We start from the raw sequence: 21,182 nt of genomic DNA on the forward strand, positions 1-21,182 counted from the left end.
TGTGTGTGTGTGTGTGTGTGTGTGTGTGTGTGTGTGTGTGTGTGTGTGTGTGTGTGCGCGCGTGCGTACGTGCGTGAGTGAGAGAGAGAGAGTCATTGTATGTCATTGTAGTCCATTCACCCAAATACTCTGCAGCTTTTGGACACTCACAAATACCTTTTCTGAATAGAACCACCGCAGGATGACTGAAATGGGGGATAATCCCGTTTGTACTCCAAGTCTTCTTGGCTTTAACAGGAATGGTTAGGCATATGCTTTGAGTGGTTAATATTCAATATATTCAGGAGTAAAATTCAAAGAACAACAACAAATCCTGGGTTCAGAGAGAAAAATGTCATCATCGAATCTAAGTTAAAATGAAAAGAAATATTATTTTTAAATTACTGGTCGAGCTTTCATTCAAACCAACATCCTGTCTAATAACGGAATTCCAATATACAGCAAAGAAGGTATGCGACTTGTTTAATTACAACTAAAGCATTAACACTTAAACTCCTAAATAAAAGCTGGTATTAAAAGCTCATACTTGTAAAAAGACGACTCTGAGCAGACACAAAACTTGTACCTTCTAGCAACTAGAAATGTCATATTAAGAGCTTCTTTGGCACAACCTTGATATAAATTACTCTGTTGCTGTCAATGTGCCTTTATAGCATAAAAATAATTTAATGAATCACTTTTTATACTCTACTTTTTTTCCCTTAATGTTCCAGAAATTTACAGATAATAACACTGATCATTTGAAGATGTCTTCCATTCATTATGACCCCTAAAATACTGTCAAGTTTTTTACTATTAGATATAATAATGAGCTTCTTATCTTCCTACATAAAATCTTAAGTAAAATACTGTTTTTACATATATAGATCATTTGCATTCATCAAAGATACAATGACATAGCTAAAAGTGGCAATATTCTTCATGTAATTATTTTTCTCTTCAATGATACTATGCACTGGAAAGCAGAAACAGAGGCATTGTGGTGGGAATATACTGACTGCCATTGTTTAATGAGTGATAGCAGCTGCAAAACAGAGTAAAACAGACCTGGAGAAAACTTGAATCAGCAGTATGTCTTTCCAAGATTTATCTTTCCTCCTCCATTTCATTTGGTGCACAGTGTTGACAAAATAACAGTGCTGTGCATAGTCTAGAAACTGTAGTCACAAACACTCGTATAAAAACGATCTTGGTTACAAATAAACAGTATGATAAACAAAAACAGGCTGCATTAATGCAGCAGTTCTTTAATACTTGTGAAAGTAAGACTAGACTCTATTTGATTCTCATGTTACGTGCCATTTCATACCTTTTAAATAATTGTCACAGTTTTACATGTACTTTAAACAGGTATTTTACTTTAAAAACATATGCAATCAAAAACATTCAGTGAATCACATATCCTTTCGTTTGGACTATGAGAATACTTACTAAAAGCCTCACCCTCCTCAAACTAAAACATCTTCCTCCCTCCTTACAGTGCAGCTATAAGGATCTAGACCCCAGCAGCTACACTGTAAGGCAATCCACTTAGGGAAATGCACACATCACAGTGAAAGCAATCTAATATTGGGATTGCTTAATGATATTAAGCAGGGAATTATTTAAAATCGACTCACCTTTTATACTCACTTATTAGTTTGTTGTTAGAACTAAAACAAAGTATGTGCCCAAGTGAGGAAAATTTACCTGACATAGTTTTTCCATACCTTTGTTTGCTCATTTCCTAAAAATGACTGGAATTTATTTATCTGAAATCCCAATAAGCTAGATCAATAATATTGGTAAAATCTTCACAGATGCACTCCTTGGACAGCAAGCAACAAAGCCTGCTAGCTAAATTTAAAGTCCATAAATTGATCACACTTAATCAACCCAATTTTGTCACTATAATTGATTTTGCAATTATCTTGGCAATCTGCTATGTTATTGGCTTTGTTCTTCCAAACAGGGCCCTAATAAGCAGCAGCTTAATTCTTTCAACAGGTGGGGGTATAGCTGGGAATCCAAAGTGTTTATAAAAACATTGTGGTAATGATCACGACTGTGGGTATGAAGCGTGATCATGATTGATAATTATAGATCACATGATATCATTTGACTACCATCTTCACAAGGTAGAACTGTGTGTGTGTGTGTGTGTCTGTGCGACGATACCTAAACAAAGGACTGAATGCACCAAAAGAGATGTACACAAAAACCACTATTTACCTCAAAGCGCTGCAGCTGTCGGTCTAAAAATCAAGACAAACAAAAGCAAGTGAGCTATAAGCCTCATTAAAACAACAGCATAGCTGGGGCACTGGCACCATGTTCCATAAATGGCTGAGCAGTCTGCAGACAAAAGGCTTAAGCACCTCACTCATTTAAACACTAATGAATTGACCTGTCTCAACCTGGCTCCATAAAAGCCTAAAATTAGAGGCAAAATAAATAAATCAGGGATAAGAGGCGACGGTAATTCTGCAGCTTTGAGGAAGCCGAGGGAAAAACCAAAGGATTACTAAACAACCATGAGTTTGGTAAGGAAATACACACAAAAAAGGGAGGGAATGAAGGAATAAGGTAGAAAAAAAAAGAACAGCTACCCAGGAGAAAAACGGATTAAAACATGCAGAATTATAAGCAAAAAAAAGATAACACTGAAGCACATTTCATTCAAGGTTTCATACTGTGAAGGGAGATGCTGAGCTGTAATTCCAAGGAAGGGAAATATTTTCTTTTAAACGAGAGAAAGTTCAATGCTTATGGCTCAGGAAATCAACAGAACTAATTTAACTTCTCCATTTAAATGTGACCACAAAGTTCAGGTAAATAGGAATCAAATCAAAGCTCAAAAAAGCTCTAATGATAATGTCAAAGAACACAATCTAATAATCCTGCATTGCATGATGAAAAGGTTAATGTGGACTTATTCGACTCTACAGTAATTTGCGAGGCCAAACAGCACAACAAAACCCAATGCCAAATGAAGAATTACACATGACTGTCAAAACACATTATAATACAAATGCGCTTTACAGAAGTAAAATGTTTTTAGAGCCGTTACAATGCATATGGGTTGCTATTATTGTCCACAATAATATAAATAGTAGAACGCATCAATCAGCATGTGAATTTCCTACTGTGTCAGCTTCAGCTTTGTCTTCACCCACTGCGTTTATGATCGGCTGTGAGCTGCTTTAAATCAAAAACAAAAAAAACAACCTTCAAATATTCAAGCAGTTTAAATATAAAATGTTCCCAGGTCTACTGGTGCTGTTGCATTCTATGAAACATTGAGCTGAGGGCTGGAATACATCGGCAGTAACTGTGAAAAGTGGCCCTCCATTTCACAATGCCAATTTTGTAAAGCTGGTACAGTACAGAGCTGCATGGTGCATCATGGGAATGTTATTATGAGCTCAGGTAGCCCACTCCTTGATTTTGCACAGAGGCATATGAATGCAGATAGGGCCACATATAGCCAGAAAAATACTGGCACACACAAACCAGTAGCACTTACAAGCGCACCCACATCGTGTTGTCTAAAGGATGCAGATGCACAGCGCCTCCAAGTGGACTGAGCATGGCACTGCAGTGCAGTGCAGCGCAGCAATACCAGCAGGAAAGCAAACATTACATTCCAGATGCATAAATGCTATTGTGTAAGCATCAGCTGGACACTAGTGTTTACCTTTTGTTCTTAACTATGAGAGAATGTTTTTTAAATACACCACATAAATTGGGCACAAGTAACCCACCTTTCTTTATTTTTCCAACATTGAATTAAAGAAGAGTTTGTTGAGAAGCTGTGAAGTCAAACTCCCGCAGCATTTAACTCAATTACCCCTTAAATAAACACAGGGTCTCAAAAGGTATTACACAACACATTGATTAAGCAGGACACCAATCTACTAATCCATTTGGAGACATCCGCTGTTTTGTGACAGGATTATTTCTGCTGCCTTTCCTCTACTTATTACAAATAAATATTTACCCAGTGAACAAGGGGAGAATGATTAATGACAGACACAAACAGATGGAAAGGAAACGGTAGAAAAAAGGAGTGGGTTAGAGAAAGCTAACTGCATCCAATTACAGTAAATGGGCTCATTTCCTCTAATCAAATAGCTCAGTTAAATATCTCAAAGGCAGATTCCCCATAGAGTTAATTTTCACACACCAGCAGTCACCCACTAAGTTTCCCTCTCTCTCTTTCTTTTTGGTCCTACTTATTACCTTTTTTTCTTTTTTTAACTGCATTTCTCTCATCTAGCTTCTGCTCTCTCATTCAAATCATACAACACGCAATATCACCACTGCCCTCTTCACTGACCACACTAGTTCTTCAAAAGAAATGGATACTGCATGAAGGAATTCCTCTACAAACGTCTGGGTTGTTGAGCTTCATTAAATACTCAGTGAAAGTCAATGCATCAGCATCGTAACATCTATCCAGTGTCCAGTCACATCCAGAGATGCATCATCTAGCAGTTCAATGACAGAATGGAATCAAAGTGGATTTTTATTTTACTCTATTAGTGTAAGATCTGATGACTTCTTGGCATGAACTCACTGTCATGTCCAAGAAACAAGTTTAAGATTATCTGAATATAAAAAGTGTTTCTCCCCATGTCTACATGCCTAAATGTTATTGCCACGTGACCCTTTATATCAGGGGTGTCGAACTCCAGGCCTCGAGGGCCGGTGTCCCGCAGGTTTTAGATATCACCCTGGGTCAACACACCTGAATCAAGTGATCAGTTCATTACCAGGCCTCTGGAGAACTTCAAGACATGTTGAGGAGGTAATTTAGCCATTTAAATCAGCTGTGTTGGTTCAAGGACACATCTAAAACCTGCAGGACACCGGCCCTCGAGGCCTGGAGTTCGACACCTGTGCTTTATATGACTCAAGATTAAACAAAAACAACTTATCAAATACTGAAACTTAAAATATGACTGCTTGAATAAAATGCTCCCTGCTTGTTTGAATATCATGCTAGGAACACATTTTTAAAAAGGTGTGACGGAAAATCTTTGTCATTTTACAGTGCTTTGCATGTGTCTTTAAAGTTTATTTTTTGGGGGGAAAAGGGCATTAATTTAAAAAGAAACAACAAAAAATAATCTTCTTAGTTTTAATATTTGTTGTCTATTTTTATTATTTTCAATTAAATATAAGACTTCAAAATTGTTGAAATTGAAATTGTGAAAAACAACACATTTTGTTTTTATTTATATTTCAGAGAATCATTTGTTGTACTTGTGATATTTCTGAGAACTAATGAACATATATGTTTTAAATAAACAGGCCAATAAACAGGTTGACGTGGACCACAAGATGACCAAATGCACATGTCATGCTCCAATATGCTGTCCATATTATAGATGGACTTTTATCGAGCCTTTGCTTTTTCAAGAAGTCTCCATCATGATAACAGTTGAACTAATCTATTAGAGAAATGCACTCAAACACACTCATCTGCATACACAGATATACTGACTGACTCCTGATCACATACACATGTCTAATGCACATGTGCTTGTAATGATCACAGCACTGAACAAATACAGGCACATCCTGTACATACACAAAACCAGTAGTGCTTTTTTGCTTTTGTATTCACTCCTAATCCATTACTGTGAGATAAACATGTGGCACTTTCAGTGCCTTGAAGGTTGTGTCACATAATGAAAGTAGTAAACACACAAAGCGTATTATAAAATTTCTAATCCAGCTCATTTTAAGCTCTTTATGCATTCCTGAGATCAGGTGCTTGGGTACCAAAATATAGAGAATCAAAGCAAGGCCAGAAAATTCTAATACTACACGGCTGGTGAGCAGGTTAGTTTTCCTTTGAGACAGAACGAAGCCTTGGCATGAGACGGGCAGAGAGAGCTGACTGAAAACTAGAAAATTTTGATTTTTTTTTTTCTTACAGACTTTGTTCTGGCCATTAATGTATAAATATAAAAAGAAGAACTATTTAAAAGTGAAACTGACAACTGAACTTTGGCACCATGAAGGCAGCATAATCTACAAGTAGGGCATAAAGTATATACACCGTATTTTTAGACAAGACAGAACTAAACGTAGACTTGGCTCCTGAAATTAACACTGCATACATTACATTGGGTATATTTTAGTCTTCCATTTCTTGGTAGAAAAAAATCAAAAGTCCTTTGAGGTCTGCAAGATGCTTGAATTCTTGTCTGCAGAAGCCACAGAAATGTTAACAGACCATTTCTTTAATGTGTAGCAGGTCATGCTTAAAGGCTCAAAACCTTTACATTTCCTCCAACTCTCTCCTTCTTACTTGGAAAAAATCCAGTTCTCAGTCACACAAGCCTATTCTTTGCCAACTTTCAATCAGCTAAAGCAGAAGCTCTAAGTGTTCTCCGAGGTTTTTAGCCCGAGTAACCACATAATCGCTAAAGGGTTTTGGCTGCTCTCCACCTCTTTCATTTTCTAAAAAAATGCTACTGAGCTATCTGCCAGTTGACTTAAAGGCAAGGAGGGGAAGATTGGCAGAAGAAGAACGCTTACTTTTAACACACATAATTGATTAATTATTCTTCAGAAATATGGATATCAAACTATTCCTTAATTTACTGTTAATTAATTGCTTAAAATAATTTAAATTTCATATTTTTTTAAATCACAATCAGAGTAGAGTCAACTGAAAAAACGAATTGTGGGGTTTTTACATTTTTATGTAAAAACTAGTTAAAGGTGAAATGAGGACTTACTATGCTGTTCAGCTCTGAGTCATCATAGCTGTCTAACCGATGAGCCGCAGGCCCCCCAAGGGGCTCAAGCCCCTCTTCATCCCACATGTAGGTTCCACCAGAGCTGTTGGAGGGTGACAGCTCCACAGATGAAATCTGGGGGGCATCAGTCTGCTCTGGAGATAGCATCAGTGATCCTTGGGACTCCTGCATAGGACTTTCTTCCTTATGACCTGCAACCACATAGACAAAAGGCTGAACAAACACCACAAAGGATAGCACTGTATCTATTTGAATTTGCTTTCCAAAGGGTGAATTTTACCAGTCAGATCCACAGACTCCCAGTCACTGGTCTCATTTAGGAGACTGTCTAGCTGGGCATCACTGGCAGCTTTTCTGTTGTCAGGCATGTCCCCATCACTGAAAACATCTCCCACACTGTCGAAGTCATCTAGAAACTCTTCACTGATGTCACCTCTCTCTATAGATGAAGCAGAAGATAAGGACATGTCTTCCAGGGTCTCGGCTGCTGTTTGGCCACCGCTTTCTCCTCCTTTTCCTTCTGCATTCCCAGAGCTTTTGTCACTTTCACTTTGAGATTCGACTTTGTCAGCCTTGTAGGTTGATTCATTCTCCAGTAGACCTACACAATCAGAGGCAGTTGAAGAGCTGATATCCTCCTTAATGTTACCTGATAAAAGAGACTTCTGCTGTTTAGCCTGCCCAGTTCGGGGCAATTTGTAGCACAACGACACCCCACTGCTAGCCATTGACTTGGTCAACACACTACTGGGGAGCAGAGCCTTCCTTAAAGTACGAGGAGTAGTTGGTGTCGTAGTGATCAAAGGGCCAGGCAGAGAGGACGCAACTGATGAATTTTTGTTGTACTGAAGTCCTCCAACCCCACCTAAACCACCAAAACCTCCAAGGCTGCCATGCAGTCCTAAACCCACTCTTCCATTACTCAGTTGAGGGGGTTTGACAAAACTACTCCGAGGAGGCCGCAGCTGAGTGTTGGCCAGAGGCTTGGCTAGTTCCACAGCCCGATTAAAAGAGAAAGACCGTATCATAGGCTCACTGGTGGGCGAGGGAATCTGTTTAAAGTGAGTGAAACTATTTGAACGAACCATGTTGTCCAGTGCTACAATCTTCAGGCTCTCACTGGACTGGGATAGGCTGTCTTGAGAGTTGCTTCTGGTAGAGCTAGAGCCTAACCTTGGTCGCACAAGCCGAGACTCCAACCCTGTCTGAGTAGGAATGCTTGCACTATTACTACCTGTTTTAGAACTTCCATTCATGGGGCTCTGCCCTAACTTGGTCCCAACTTTGGGAGTCATCTTTGAGGATTGCTTTTGAATAGCCTTTGGGCTTGAGACAGCCACCATCAAAGAGCCTGATCTGCCCATCTTAGGTGTTGCTGGAGAGCCATTCTTTACTTCCTTGATCACAGAGGGAAGCTGTGTCTGAGCCTTGTCTTCACTTTCATCCTCAGGGGCAGTGGGAATGGATGGACTAGAGGGGTTTACCCCCTCATCTCTCTTCAATTTTAGGGAAAAGGGTGACGCCTGGATCACACCATTTGGGCGTGTTGCTGATGGAGTAACCTTGCCATCTTGCGTAGGGGTGGCTGGATGTGCAGAACCATTAGAAAGGGCACTGGCGCCACTAGTTGAGGACCGTCCACTGAACTTAGGCAGTCTGGATACCATGGCAGACCTGATGGATGCTTTTTCTTCCATTAGATGCCAACCAAGGCATGGAGCGGCATGGAATTTTCCACAGCTGAGAAAAAAGAAAATTGACATAAAAACAGAATAACATGTGATTAGAGTGTCCATAACTTTACTTAGTGATAAAGTATCACACGGTAAAACATTTGAATTAATCACTAGTCTTTTAATAATTCTTATTTTTATATCCATGCTGCTGTCTAAATATCAAAACAAACTGTCTAAATAAAAGAAAAACAAATCACACCCCTCCCCGACAATTCTTATTATCTGTCATTCAAAAAAAAAAAAAAAAAAACTTTTATTTTTTAAAATAATGTCAGAAACCAGTATCAGTGAACTCTTAGTTATTTATATAATTACAAAATATGTTAATTTGACTTTCGTGTGTTTTTCTTGTCATCAACACAAACCTGCAGTGGATCTGTGATGTTCAGTGTAATAACCTATTCAGCTGAAAACCATGTTGCACTACCTAACAGATCTGTATAGTCACTAATTGTTTTGATACTTTTCTAATGCTTATCCCACTTGGAGTTGTTATTATAACAGAGCATCTTTTCCTGTGAGTGACATCAAAGCCTACTAATGAAAGCCCAACCCAGAAAGCAGAATGCCAAACGCAGTTAAGATACTGCAACAAGCAAATGCACTCAGATGCACAAGCACACACATGCAATTGCGTGTTCTCATCAGCAATGCTATTATAATTATCTTGTAATTATCCAGTAATAGTGCTAAAGATATTCCTTTCCACCTGTCGCAACGGTTGCAATCTTCTTTTCATGGACTGTTTACTGTGAGTGGAATTAGGAATTAATCTGGCACGCATGGGGACCTGAAACTTTGTCACGCCAAGTTTGTCTTGGTGTGTGCATGCAGACCCTCGGGAAACAAAAAGGCTCTGCCCTTTCAGCTGTCTCATAACCACAAATTTGAATCCCACATGGTAAATCTGATGTCTCTTCACTGAACTCTGCTGGAAACATTTGTGAATGTCTTAGATATTTCTTAGATATAAACTACTGAGATTAAGTAAATGTATTAAGATTAATAACAAGTTCATAGAGTGAGCTTTAATTTTTTTTAGAGGTTTACAGATGAATAGCCCTGCACCTGGCACTGGTTTTGGAGAATTTGCTTCCAAACTGTCTCGCCAATGAAAAAAAAAAGAAAGAAAGGGAAAGAAAAAGTGGGTAAATTGGTAGACACTGCCTGTGGGACAGGGGGAAACCAGAGCTGGGAAGGTGGCCAACATAATGAATAGTGAATGGAGGATATACAGTATTAAAGCCAATGAAGGGAGAATACTAGCCTGTTCCCTCTGGCTCATTGTTTGATTCATTCAGTTTCAATCACCCATGTGACAAGTGTACATGTGTTGGTGGTGTACCTGTATGTTATATCCATCTGGCTAGGGAATACTACAAATTGAAAAGTTGGTACCCAGATGGCTGGTGTAGTTAGCAGAAAGCAAACAATCTGTGTAAGGAAACAAAGCAGTTACCAAAACTAAGTGCCAACAGAAAAAAAAAACCTACTGTTACACCAAATGTTATTTAAAAATTACAAGTTATCATTCAAGAAAAGCTTATTGTGTTGTAACTTTGTGGTAGATCAGGAAGTTCCCATGAGTGGATCCCCTGACAAACTGTCACACAGCTACAAACACACTTACGGGAGCAATAATTCAATCAACTCTGAAGAGGTAGAGGGGGTGTGCTGAGTCACAATATGGATCTCCTATCTTGGAAAAACCTCTCTGCTACAGTGTCCCACATTCCTATACAGGAACACGTGCTCAAACAGACTCTGCCACAGAAGTGTCTGGCAATGCCACCTTCCTAATCTGTTTCACAAACACACATGTGTTTAGATGCAAAATGCACACACTTACACACAGATGAAAAAAAAAAATCAGGTCAGCATGTGCAGGCAGGGCAACCAAAGCCTCTTTGCCCTGGAGGGGGTAGTGACTACGCCTGTCTGTGTGTGTTTAATGGGTGGTGATTAGACTAAGGGTTTTTGCAACTGTCAGTGGCCTCACAACATTTCCAGCTTCATTGATATCTACAGTGGCAAGTCACTACCACATAGCAGCAAACTCACACAGCAAATGTGGCAAATACTTGTTCATCTGGGTCGTCTCACCCATCACTCAGCCACTGAAAGTTATAATCAGTAAGTTGCTGCCTGTTTATAGAGATGCAGCAAGGAAAAATAACACCGTTGAGGTTTTGACCTTTTATTAACCGCAAGGCAAGTGTATCAAAAAATTCAAACAAGTGACCTTAAAACATTTAAATAACTACAAATCAACAGGAAAATAATGTCCTATCATCAAGGCCTTGTACGAGTTAGCATTCAGATGGGTATTGTCTATATAAATTTTTCTATACTTTAAAATATACAATAACCCCGTTTTTGTTGGCTGAATAATTTCAAAGTGAATGGCCTTTTACTAATTTCTATGCACAGAATAGCCTCCCCAACCGGCTCTATTCCAATAAAAAGTACAAAGACAAAGGTCAGCACAACAAAGCCACAAATAAACAAAATCCTAACTGACTGACACACATTCAGAAGTAGCGCAGTAAACCGTGCAGACCATCTGTCAAACGCTCATATCTGGAGACTTGCCCCTCCCCCACAGCCAAGTACTGGTAAATAAGTAAATATCCCTTTGCTGAAATCAAGTATGAGGTCTGAACTATAACTATATGGTTCTTATGTGATTCCAATAGTAAAATAGCCCAGGAATAGTCCAGCTGTCAGGATTATTAACATCCTTCCCTGAACTGAAAAATGATGTCACGGGAAAGCAAAATATTGGGTTTACAGAGTGAAGCTGTAAAAGATTATGTTCATCTCGATGTCCAAAGCATCATTATATCATTATAATAAATTATCTGTGATATGCAAAAGCAAGCAGAAGAAGGGTTGACAGGAGTAAGCTTAAACTAGAAAAGACAGGGACATTCACGTAAGTGCAATTAGAATGGGAGAAACAGAAGGACGAGACTCGAGGCACACTTTTCCTACAGAGAGATCCTCTGCTGGACAGATAGCTTAGCATCCAGTGATCCCTGTGTGTGAAATGAACAGTAAAGTGACATGACATCTTTTCTTCCTCTCTGTCCCAGAGGGATGGTGCACTTTATTTCATAGTGACAGTCAGGGTATTTGGCCTTCCTTCAATTCAAACTCAGAGGACAGCCATGCAGAAAGCACCCGACAGAGGAGCAGGAAGGCTGAAAAATTTGATCTGGATTAGTAAGGTCGTTCATTTCTCTTCTGGCAAAGCTTTCACTTTTGATGCGCACACATGCACCCAAACTAGAAAGATACATTCTTCAGGAGTAACAGGATGGATGCAGATAGGATGCGACAGCCTGGAGCGATGATCTATTGGGTCATTGGGGCTACGCATGAATGGAGGTGCTCTACTACACACAGTAAATCCCCCATTCCTGCTGTTTATCCCCACAGCTAATCTGTCCCTAACTCCCAGTGCTCATAGTTCCCTATCATTACAAAGCCTCCATACCATCTCTCTAGAGAGCAGTACGTCAAGCTACATCCATCTTTTTTTTCCTCTTCTAGCTTTCCATCAGCAGACTTAATAATTTAAGGGATGAGAAGTTTTTATTTTATTTTATTCAAACTCTGCAATAAGTATACTACAGCATAAGGGATGTCAAGGAAGATGTAATGTTTCTGGTGGGATTCGTATCAATATTTTTACTAATTGTACTCATGCACTAACCTTACAATCCAAAGTCACGAGATTCATTTTCATTTTCTGTCTTTCTAACGAAAATACTGTTAGGTCATTTTTCAAAGTGGCACATTTTAAGCAGTGTTTAAGTTGAAGGGGTTGAAAGCAACAACTATATTACCTCATGTGGGACTGAACAAAAACAATAACATCATAAAAATAAACTAATCTGTAGCCTACTACACTACTTTCCATAACTCAACTGACACATTATCCTTGTCTGAAGAGCACAGTATGTCATCCAGCCTGCTCTGCTGTGTGAGAATAAAGCTCTGAAGTGTATGGGCCACCCCAGCCATGCCCATTCAACCTCTATCTTAAAGCAGTTTTACCATCAACTCAGTCATTTAGGAACTGTGTCAACCAACTAAATTACATTTTAAAAACAAAAATGCACAGCCTAAGCAACTTCACACAGCACTGAATCAAAACCAAAGTGCAACCTCATTTGCATATATTGACTGAGTCTAGAGTCTCACTGGAGTAATAACTAGGCCAGTCATCTGGACAGAGCAGTTGTGGGTCATAGCTGTGTCCCTGAAGAGATTAACAGAGTGCCATTAGAGAAGGCTAATAGAATGAGACAGGGTTGAAAGTAACGCTGGCGCTAGACTAATGTGTATTGAGTGAAAGCAATACTGGGAAGAGCTGCACTGATGTTAAAGGATGCTAATCCAATGACAAAGCACTGAGAATTTGGTAATGTTCTATACTAAAACGTGGCAGATCAAATGACAGAGTGCAACAGAGGAAACAGTGAGTGCAAGAGAGGGGAGCAAGATAAGGTGTGGCAAGCCACGGCACTGAGATCTACAGCTAGACCACAACAAGCAAAGACAAAATCACATCATCACATCAGTGCATCTTTCAGTGAGACTTATATAATCTATTCCCTAATGTGCATCACAGAAAAGTAGATTAAAAACTATTACCTTAACTTGGTGAATTTATGTTGAGTTGTTCATCATTTTTATCCCCAAATTAATCAACAAGGGGAGAAATAAATGCAGTCAAGTGGATCTACACTTTGTTTCCTCCATCATCTAAACTGAAAGTAAGGTAGCAGCAAAAGAAAGTAGAGCACAGGAAAAGGAAGACACCCTTCAAAGGTTGAGCTGTATGCTGCCCTGCTCTGTCTTTGCATGTGTGCCTGAGTATGCGTGTAAAGTGACGTGTGTGGCACGCGCGCTGATGGGTGTGTGGGTGGAGAGAACAGAGCCTTTATGAGGGCGTTAATATTTGATGGGGAATCTTTTAGGGATCCTACTCAGTGTGCTGTGAAAGGAGAGGAGAGCAGAGGAGAGAAAACACACCAAAAATATGATCCGCAATATGTTAAAAAGACCAAAGTCACATAATTGCCCCCAACACAGGAAGGCTTATCTACAAGCTGAAGAAGCAATTTACAGAATGCTGCCCTATGCTATCATGAGATCACCAGAGGGAATAATCAAGGAAACAGATCCTGCCTCCAGTAAAGAAAAATATACTGTGGCTCTTGTAAAGCTCCACTGTGAATTCAATTTACTTCCACTCATTTCATGGTCAACACAGCATACTGGTTCCATTCAGTCAACCATTTCTGTTAAGTGCTGGCAGTAAAACCATTCGAGCACTGCCACTTCATCCTGTTGTGTCTGTGATCTCACATGCCTTGATAAGTCCCAGCATGGAGTCTAAAGCAATGGTCATTATAACAGCAGCAGAACTGGAGGCTAACATACAGGATTTCTAAAGCATAAATAAGGTTTTACTTTGTTTCACTCAACGCTTTTGCCAGATGGCTCAATATAAATCAGCTGCTCTGCCTGTATGTAATTACACCAGAGGTGCAAAGTAGATAACTGTCAAGCTATTTTGAGCCAAAAATACTTTCTATTAAAGCTGAATGGCAGTTGAGGATACTGTTGTGATGCGACACTGATTTGGGATATATTTTAAACATTCAACCATCACACTGCCAAAGAAAGTCTGAACCAAACTGAGTCATACTGCTGACTAGTCACGACACACAGAGACACCTTTTGAAAAGTTCTCATAATCTACCCTGAGTCATCCTTTACAAAAACACCCCTTTCTGAGGTGTGGAAGTATTGGTGGCACTTATATAACTCTAATTATGTTCTCTATCATAACAGGACAGATGTCAGCTCTCCCATTCTACCAACACCAAGCTGTATATTCGAGGTTTGGTATATATGTTTGACATGCATAGAGGGACATTTCTCTGTCTTCTCCCTCCCTCCTTACATGACCTTCACTTGAACCATGCTGTGAGAACACTGCAGTGCAGCTGACAGCCCCATTTAATTCCCAACTTATGATTGGCCACAAGGGTGAGAACGGCTGATAAGTGTCACCAAGCAACAGCGCAGATGTCAGTCATTGTCAGCGAGGTCATTAGAGCTGTTCAAAAGCAGTCAGAGGCTGGTTTTTGAAGTAAGTCCACATAAAACCATATTACTGTGTGGTCACACAAGCTAGGCACTGAATAACTATACCACCGGGCGACCTGCAGTTTCAATTTAGTCATAAACGAGTAAAAATGTGGCTCAAATGAAGTCACTGCACAGTGAGGGGTTTCTGTCAGGGACGTATTTACACCTACGATAAAGTCCGGAGGGTTTCAGTGCAATTTAGCGTTGCACTTGACTAACACTATCCCTCTAGATTAATCCTAACCTGGATTTTTCTGCTGGTACAAGGCATATGTGAAATCACTAGCACGAAATTAGTCATAAACAGGTATCCAGTGCTGCACTGAAAACCTCCTCCTTGCTTTGGTTGCTAGCAGGTTGCTGTGATCACATTAGATTGCATGGAAGATGCTGACTTGTCTGTAAATATACACAATCTGCACAATCCACCAAGCACAACCTGTACTTTTAAAGTAAACATTCTCCATTTCTGGTTTCTGGTGCATTTTTTCAAGTTTTACCGCAGCTCCGGACAGCAAATGGCATGTGTCTGCAGATAAACTTTAATGCAAACTATGGCCCAACGTGGCAATCTGCTAGCAACCAAAGCCATCACAAAGATATTTTTGGTGCAGTACCTCCTTTGAAACTGATTTCACCTTGTGACAGCTAGCAACCTCCAGAAACCACTCACCATCCAGGTGAAGAACCGGTAAACATTTCTTTCAGACTGGTCAGTACACCTGTGTACTGAGGCCTTAATTACTAGATATGACACACATTTGATAACTTAAAGGTTGTAGTTGTTTTTTCTAACCCATTCATTAATTTTTTTTTTTCTTTCATTTATCCAATTCAGGGTTGCTGATGGGCTGTAGCCTATCCCAGCTGCCATTGAACAAGAGGTGGGGTACACCCTGAACAGGTCGCCAGCCAACACAGAGAGACACGTAACCATTTACACTAACATCCACACCTATGGCCAATTTAGGTGATTTAGCCCATGTTATTCTCTGGATGATATCAGAGCAATGGCATAACACTCTTTACTTTATCAACAACTCTTAAAACAGACATGGGTTCTCAAAATTTCCAGCTTATCTTAGGGCCTCCCCCATGGAGTCGTTGACTGGAACAGTCAGTTAGAAGAATCCCACCTAAAAAAAACCTGTTCCTCAGTAAACTGAGCCTTCACCCACACAAGGGGCGAAGGCTGATGATGTGAAGTGAAGTGGATATGCTGCTACCCACATGACATATGAACAGAGTATTCTCTTCATCTGTCTCAAGTAAGCTTGCTAGAAAATTAACAAAGAACACAGGGCATACACACTTTACAATGTTACTTCCTGGCACTAGACTTTATTTGCTGTATACATAATGTTTGGCACAGCTACGCTATCTTGTGGAAGAAGGGGATTCTCATTGTACACAAAAGAGCAAAGAGCAAAAACAACTCTGACTCATGCACCACTTTGCTGAGAGAATAAGCACAAAAAGCACATTTTGTAGATGCAAAAAGGCCTGCTGTACCCTATACCACCTCTAACCTCTTCCTTACTAACTCTCATGGGACATACATAGCAGAAAGAAATCAAGATAGGAGAGAACTGTGGCTTTTAAAAAATAAAGCAATGTTTTCCATGACAGCCAACAGAAAGGTCGCAAAGATGAGACATACGTCTAAACAGTAAGCTTTTAATAGTTGTTCCTATTGGATTTATCCCGTGAATGGATGGTACAATGCTATTAGGTCAGCTTCCTCTATGACCCACTTCCCTCTTTCCTGTGCCGCCTCCTTTTCTACTCACTCTATCAGGCTGGCTGTCTCAACAAACACTTCTCCCAATCACTACTTTTTTTCTTTAGACAGCACATTTTTATTTAGTAGTTATCAAACAGTCTCTGTAAAACCAGGTAGAACAAAGCATCCACATATCAAATGCGGCCACTGCTGGCAGTTGATGTTCGCAAAATGCTTTGTGTCCATTTTCTCATCGTCTGTAAATATTAAGTCAACTAGAGGGGAACCAATCTAAAAGAGTCCTGAGATAATAGAGAAACATTTCCATTCACCTCAGGAGCTTTGTGGAATAAAGTGAATGGATACTCGTACTTCTATGTCCCCCTGCTGTGTAATTTTCTTTGAAAAACAGAAAGGCACCACAGCACAATGAAATCCATTATCTGCTCAAGTAAGATGATGCTATTGCGGCTGTGCCTGCCACGCAAACAAGAGTATCTGAATATCACATTCATGTCTGTGCAGGTAATTGCCGAGGCTGACATTTAGAACTGCATTTCTTTTTCCCTTTAAGGAGGGTATGAGTAATGAGTCAGATCTCACAATTACACAACCATCAGATCCAGAAAAGGAAATGCACTATGTAAAATAATATTACTTATAAAGTGAGAGTTTCCCTAGGGAAATAAAAGTTTAAGAGTGACATGATATGGCACTGCTTAAAGGCTAAAAAGGGACGATGTGCCAAATGAAACTGGTGCAGTAACATGAGTACAGAAACACTCGGGCAGCTTTCATGAAATGGGCACTGCTCTGGAAATAAGCCATCGTGTCTGAGAATAACACCCATTTTCAGCAGATGCTTGCAAATTACAGCCAGTCCCTTATGGTAATTGAGAATGACTCAGCAGTGATTGTGGAGGCAGGCAGAGAGCAAATGTTCAACCTCATAACAGAGTCCACAATCCTCAGCACATGGCCGGTGTCTGATCCTGGGGACATAACCACTCTATATCACATGACTCAAAGCCTTGAAGGATTACCGAAGGAGACTTAAGAGTTTGAAGGAGAGTGATCGCACGACCTGTTGTAGTGAAAGTTAAAATCGATTATATCACCTGATGCCAAACTGAGAGTAACTAAAGGAAGGCCATACAACCCATGCACAATTCATTCAAATATTCAGATTTTGATTTGTTTGGTATTCATGTGGTTTCAGTTTGTCACTCACTTTTCCATGGCTCACACACATAAGCTCATTTGTTTCCAGGAACTATTATGTTAAAAGTTACTTGTGTGTCCCACATAACCAAATGAGCAAAATTTAACAATAATTCATTCATTTTTAAAATTTATTCAGTAATTATTGTACTTGGCAGGTCAGCAGGACTTTTTAGGGGGGGCTGTAGATGAACGTAGCACATGTCAACAGAGACAAATACCAAACATGCTTAAAAAAAAGCTTAGAAAACTGTCTAACTATTTTTTTAGATGCTGATTTTCCATAAACTCTGATATTATTCAAAAGATAAACACCAGAAATGTTAATTTATGCAGTTCTGTTGTTTTCTCTGTCATCCTGACACCAGGATCATGCTACAAACGAAACAGCATATTCTGTGTTTTGTTAAACCTGTAATGAATGTACAGTATACACATTTAGTAGGTTAAAAGTTATAACAATGTTTTTTGTTTTGTTTTTATGTCATAGAAAGCAAAGTGTGGCACTTTGTCACACTGACTCACTGAAACACATGAACCGACCACTCTAAACACAGCCTTTGCTTTTCCACATATGCCACATGGATCTGTCTGCTGTAAAACATACCACTTCCATTTTAAGTCAATATCTTAATAATATTATGACATCATTCAGCCAGCAATTACAACATCTGCTGTCAACGCCCTGCACTGTGTTCATAATTATGCCTGGTTAAATAAAATTTTTGGAGAAAAAGAACACAAGGGCTCTTCAACCAACTGAACCACTCCCAAACACTTAACTGATTTTATTTACTGATGCTTTATAGAAGAGAAAATATCAACCTACACAAGAAATTTCCAGCACATTACCTTCTAGTGCAAAATTAGGATTTATCTCCCAACTCAGCCATATGATCGTTCATTCTTATTCTCTCAGTATTTCGACGTTGTCTTTTCATACTTTCAAAAGCTTTCCCTAAAGATGCCTAAAAGGGCCTTGCTGATCTTTGAAGGACACTTTAACTCCAAGGACTCTGTGTTTATCCATCAAAGATTCTGTGTGAACACTTTACTACGTATGGAGCTATTCCAATCCTGTAAACATCTGCAGTCTTACCGAGGGAATAACAGAACTGATAAGCGTAGCTAAGTATAGCTCTAATGACAGGCCACATACAGCGAGAGAAGAGGGCAAAGAGGATCAGAGAAAAGTCAAAGTCAAATCAAGTTCCTTGGCTCTATGAGGAACACACATGAAAACCCGCACAATGTGGTTGAGCATAAATGTCAGAAAACCAGAGATGTGGACTAAGTATAACACCCACAGCAGACAGGACTGGAAACAGCTCATGTCTTAAAGTATAAGGAGTTGTGTAGGGCTCATCTTGCTTAACGCTTAAGTCTTCATCCTCCACCTGTGATTTCTGGTATTACTGTATAAATAACACTTATCTGTGCTGTACATAGTGATTTTTCAGCATTTTACGACCCTGTCACCCTCGAGGTTGCACTTCAAGAGCGCTATGGTGTCTTGGAATGACTGCTACTCCCAGGGTAGTGGGACAAATGTGTGATTTCACAAACAGCCACATTACAAAATACACTGACGCTGACAGTTAAGGCAGGCCAAAGAGACACAGCAGTTTGGGTGGTCCACTCTTCAGCAGACGTTCAGCTGTTGTAGAGTGGAATCAGATTGTAAACACACCCTCAGCCAAGGTGGCGCTCCAGGATCCTAGCCAACAGGTGTCCAACGTACACACTCATGGATCAGCATGTGCGTTCGTGTTTGTGTGTGCGTGACCCCACCCTAACAACGGACAAACCAGACTGATGTTCATCTCGCTTACACTAAGGGCAATCGGTCACGCCTTATCCTAATGTGTACTGGCGCTGATGCCACGGCGCTTTACACTGTCTGGCCTGTTATAGATCACAGCCTAAAATGGCACACACACACACCTCATGGTAAAGACTTGAACTGTCAGCAACTACAGTCGAGGTATAAAAATATGAATTTGAAGGCTCCACTGCACGGTCGCTTATAAAAACCCTGCTTGAATTTACACCCTTGTCTGCTGCATGTAACTTTAAGATCATCTATGAGTCATCTTCAGTTACCCTTAATTCCTGGCATGTCCATGAGCAAGGTATCTCAATGGTAAATCTCAAGGAAGCCAGATTTCCCTTTAAGCATTAACTATTTAGGTACCCAACAGGCTGTGAGACACTTGACAAGCAGCAGTGCTCCAGAGTAGCTAAAAATTCCAATTTCTGTTTGTATTATGCAATAAAGAACATTCCTATGGTGCACAAAGGTCTTATCATCCTTATTCACGGTACAGTGACTCTCACGGCATGTTATGACTGTGGAGGGTGTTGTTGGAAAGCATGGCCTCCTCTGCCTCACAGATGAAGACCAATTCACATCTTTGAAAATAAGGGCTCTATAGGCACACATACTGGAAACAATTTCTATTGTTGTCACGTCATTCCACAGCTAAAACAAGACTTGTGTAAGCTAATACGGACTGTCCATTGGACTGTCATTAGACTTACCTAAATGATGCCGTTACAAGCGTGTTTATAGCCTCGTGGTTGGTTGAGGGAACAGTCTACTTGTTCGTTGTCTTTTAAACAACATGATGTTACAAAGTGAGCGGCCGAGAAGAGGTAGCAAGTCCTACAGTTTCGCGTTTGAAACTAGCTCACCGCGGAGATGCACTGGTGAAGTTAAGGCTAGCCCGTAGCCTGTAATCATGACACAAGTTTAACGGTTATCGCTACAGCCGATGCATCACAAAGAGTTATTTGTACTAAACAAATCAGCAAGCTTACACTAAGTGCTTGAAGAGAGCTTATAAATAAATAAATAAATCGTCTTTCTCTTTAGTATTTCCAGCATACCGTTAAAAACAGCCCGAAGCAACTGTACCACTATCCGTGAGTTACACTGACAGCAAACATCGACCAACTGATGATACCGACACTGAAAACGGGTCGTCCGCAAAGCGGCAGGCGAGCTTTAACGACAACACGGCCATGTGGACCGAAAGAAATCCTCACACGAAGCAACACCTGGGCTTGTAAATAAACTAACCACAGCAGCAACCCCCCGCAAAGTTCAGTGTACAGACGGAGTCCCCCCAAAGCGCCTTCTCATTCGACATCCTCCCCTCGCTTTCGAGGGGGCGGAGCGTGTAGATGTCACCTGGGACTTTGCACGCTAATCTGCAAGCTTGGGTTGCATCTCTCTTTGCTAGGTGTTATTGAAGTCCTGTGAGTCAATTTCTGTCTCTGGCATTAATTTAATTCGCTCTTATGAGTTTATATTAAGTTGTAAGCTTTCAAATAAAAAGTAAACTACAGCTTGGTAGCCGCACGTGTGACGTCAGACCCATAGCTGAGCGTGCAGGGCTGTGCTAAATCTGTTTACTAGCCACAAAGGACACTACGTTTGCATCAATGACTGTAGAAAATAGTTTTCTATTTCCCTTTCAGAATGGAGGTTCAAAACAAAAGAGGGGTTTTAAAGGCCCAAACAAAGTTCGTTTGGGCCTTGTATATATATGTATATATATATATATATATGTCATT

At 40.0% G+C, this 21,182-nt stretch overlaps 1 protein-coding gene across 6 annotated transcripts in view; it reads right to left on the bottom strand.

Moving 5' to 3' along the window:
- ccser2a (coiled-coil serine-rich protein 2a) overlaps nucleotides 1–20,767 on the bottom strand; it is a 49,070-nt gene extending 28,303 nt beyond the window's left edge. For 2 of the 6 annotated variants that reach the window (XM_013909427.1, XM_005727375.2), the window contains exons 1-4: nucleotides 20,145–20,767; nucleotides 9,837–9,925; nucleotides 7,036–8,495; nucleotides 6,735–6,946 (exon numbers count right to left, since the gene is read on the bottom strand). In XM_013909427.1, coding sequence (XP_013764881.1) covers nucleotides 6,735–6,946; nucleotides 7,036–8,495; nucleotides 9,837–9,853 — 1,689 coding nt within the window. In that variant the 5' untranslated portion in view covers nucleotides 9,854–9,925; nucleotides 20,145–20,767. Of the gene's footprint in view, nucleotides 1–6,734; nucleotides 6,947–7,035; nucleotides 8,496–8,856; nucleotides 9,012–9,836; nucleotides 9,926–20,144 lie in introns of those variants that run through there. The other 4 variants (XM_005727371.1, XM_005727373.1, XM_005727372.2 and 1 more) reach the window with 4 other exon arrangements.
- Between the last annotated feature and the right edge of the window lie 415 nt (nucleotides 20,768–21,182).

Source organism: Pundamilia nyererei, unplaced genomic scaffold (genome assembly GCF_000239375.1).
Source record: "Pundamilia nyererei isolate P.nyererei 1_Seehausen unplaced genomic scaffold, PunNye1.0 scaffold00024, whole genome shotgun sequence".
Taxonomy (NCBI): Eukaryota; Metazoa; Chordata; class Actinopteri; order Cichliformes; family Cichlidae; genus Pundamilia; species Pundamilia nyererei.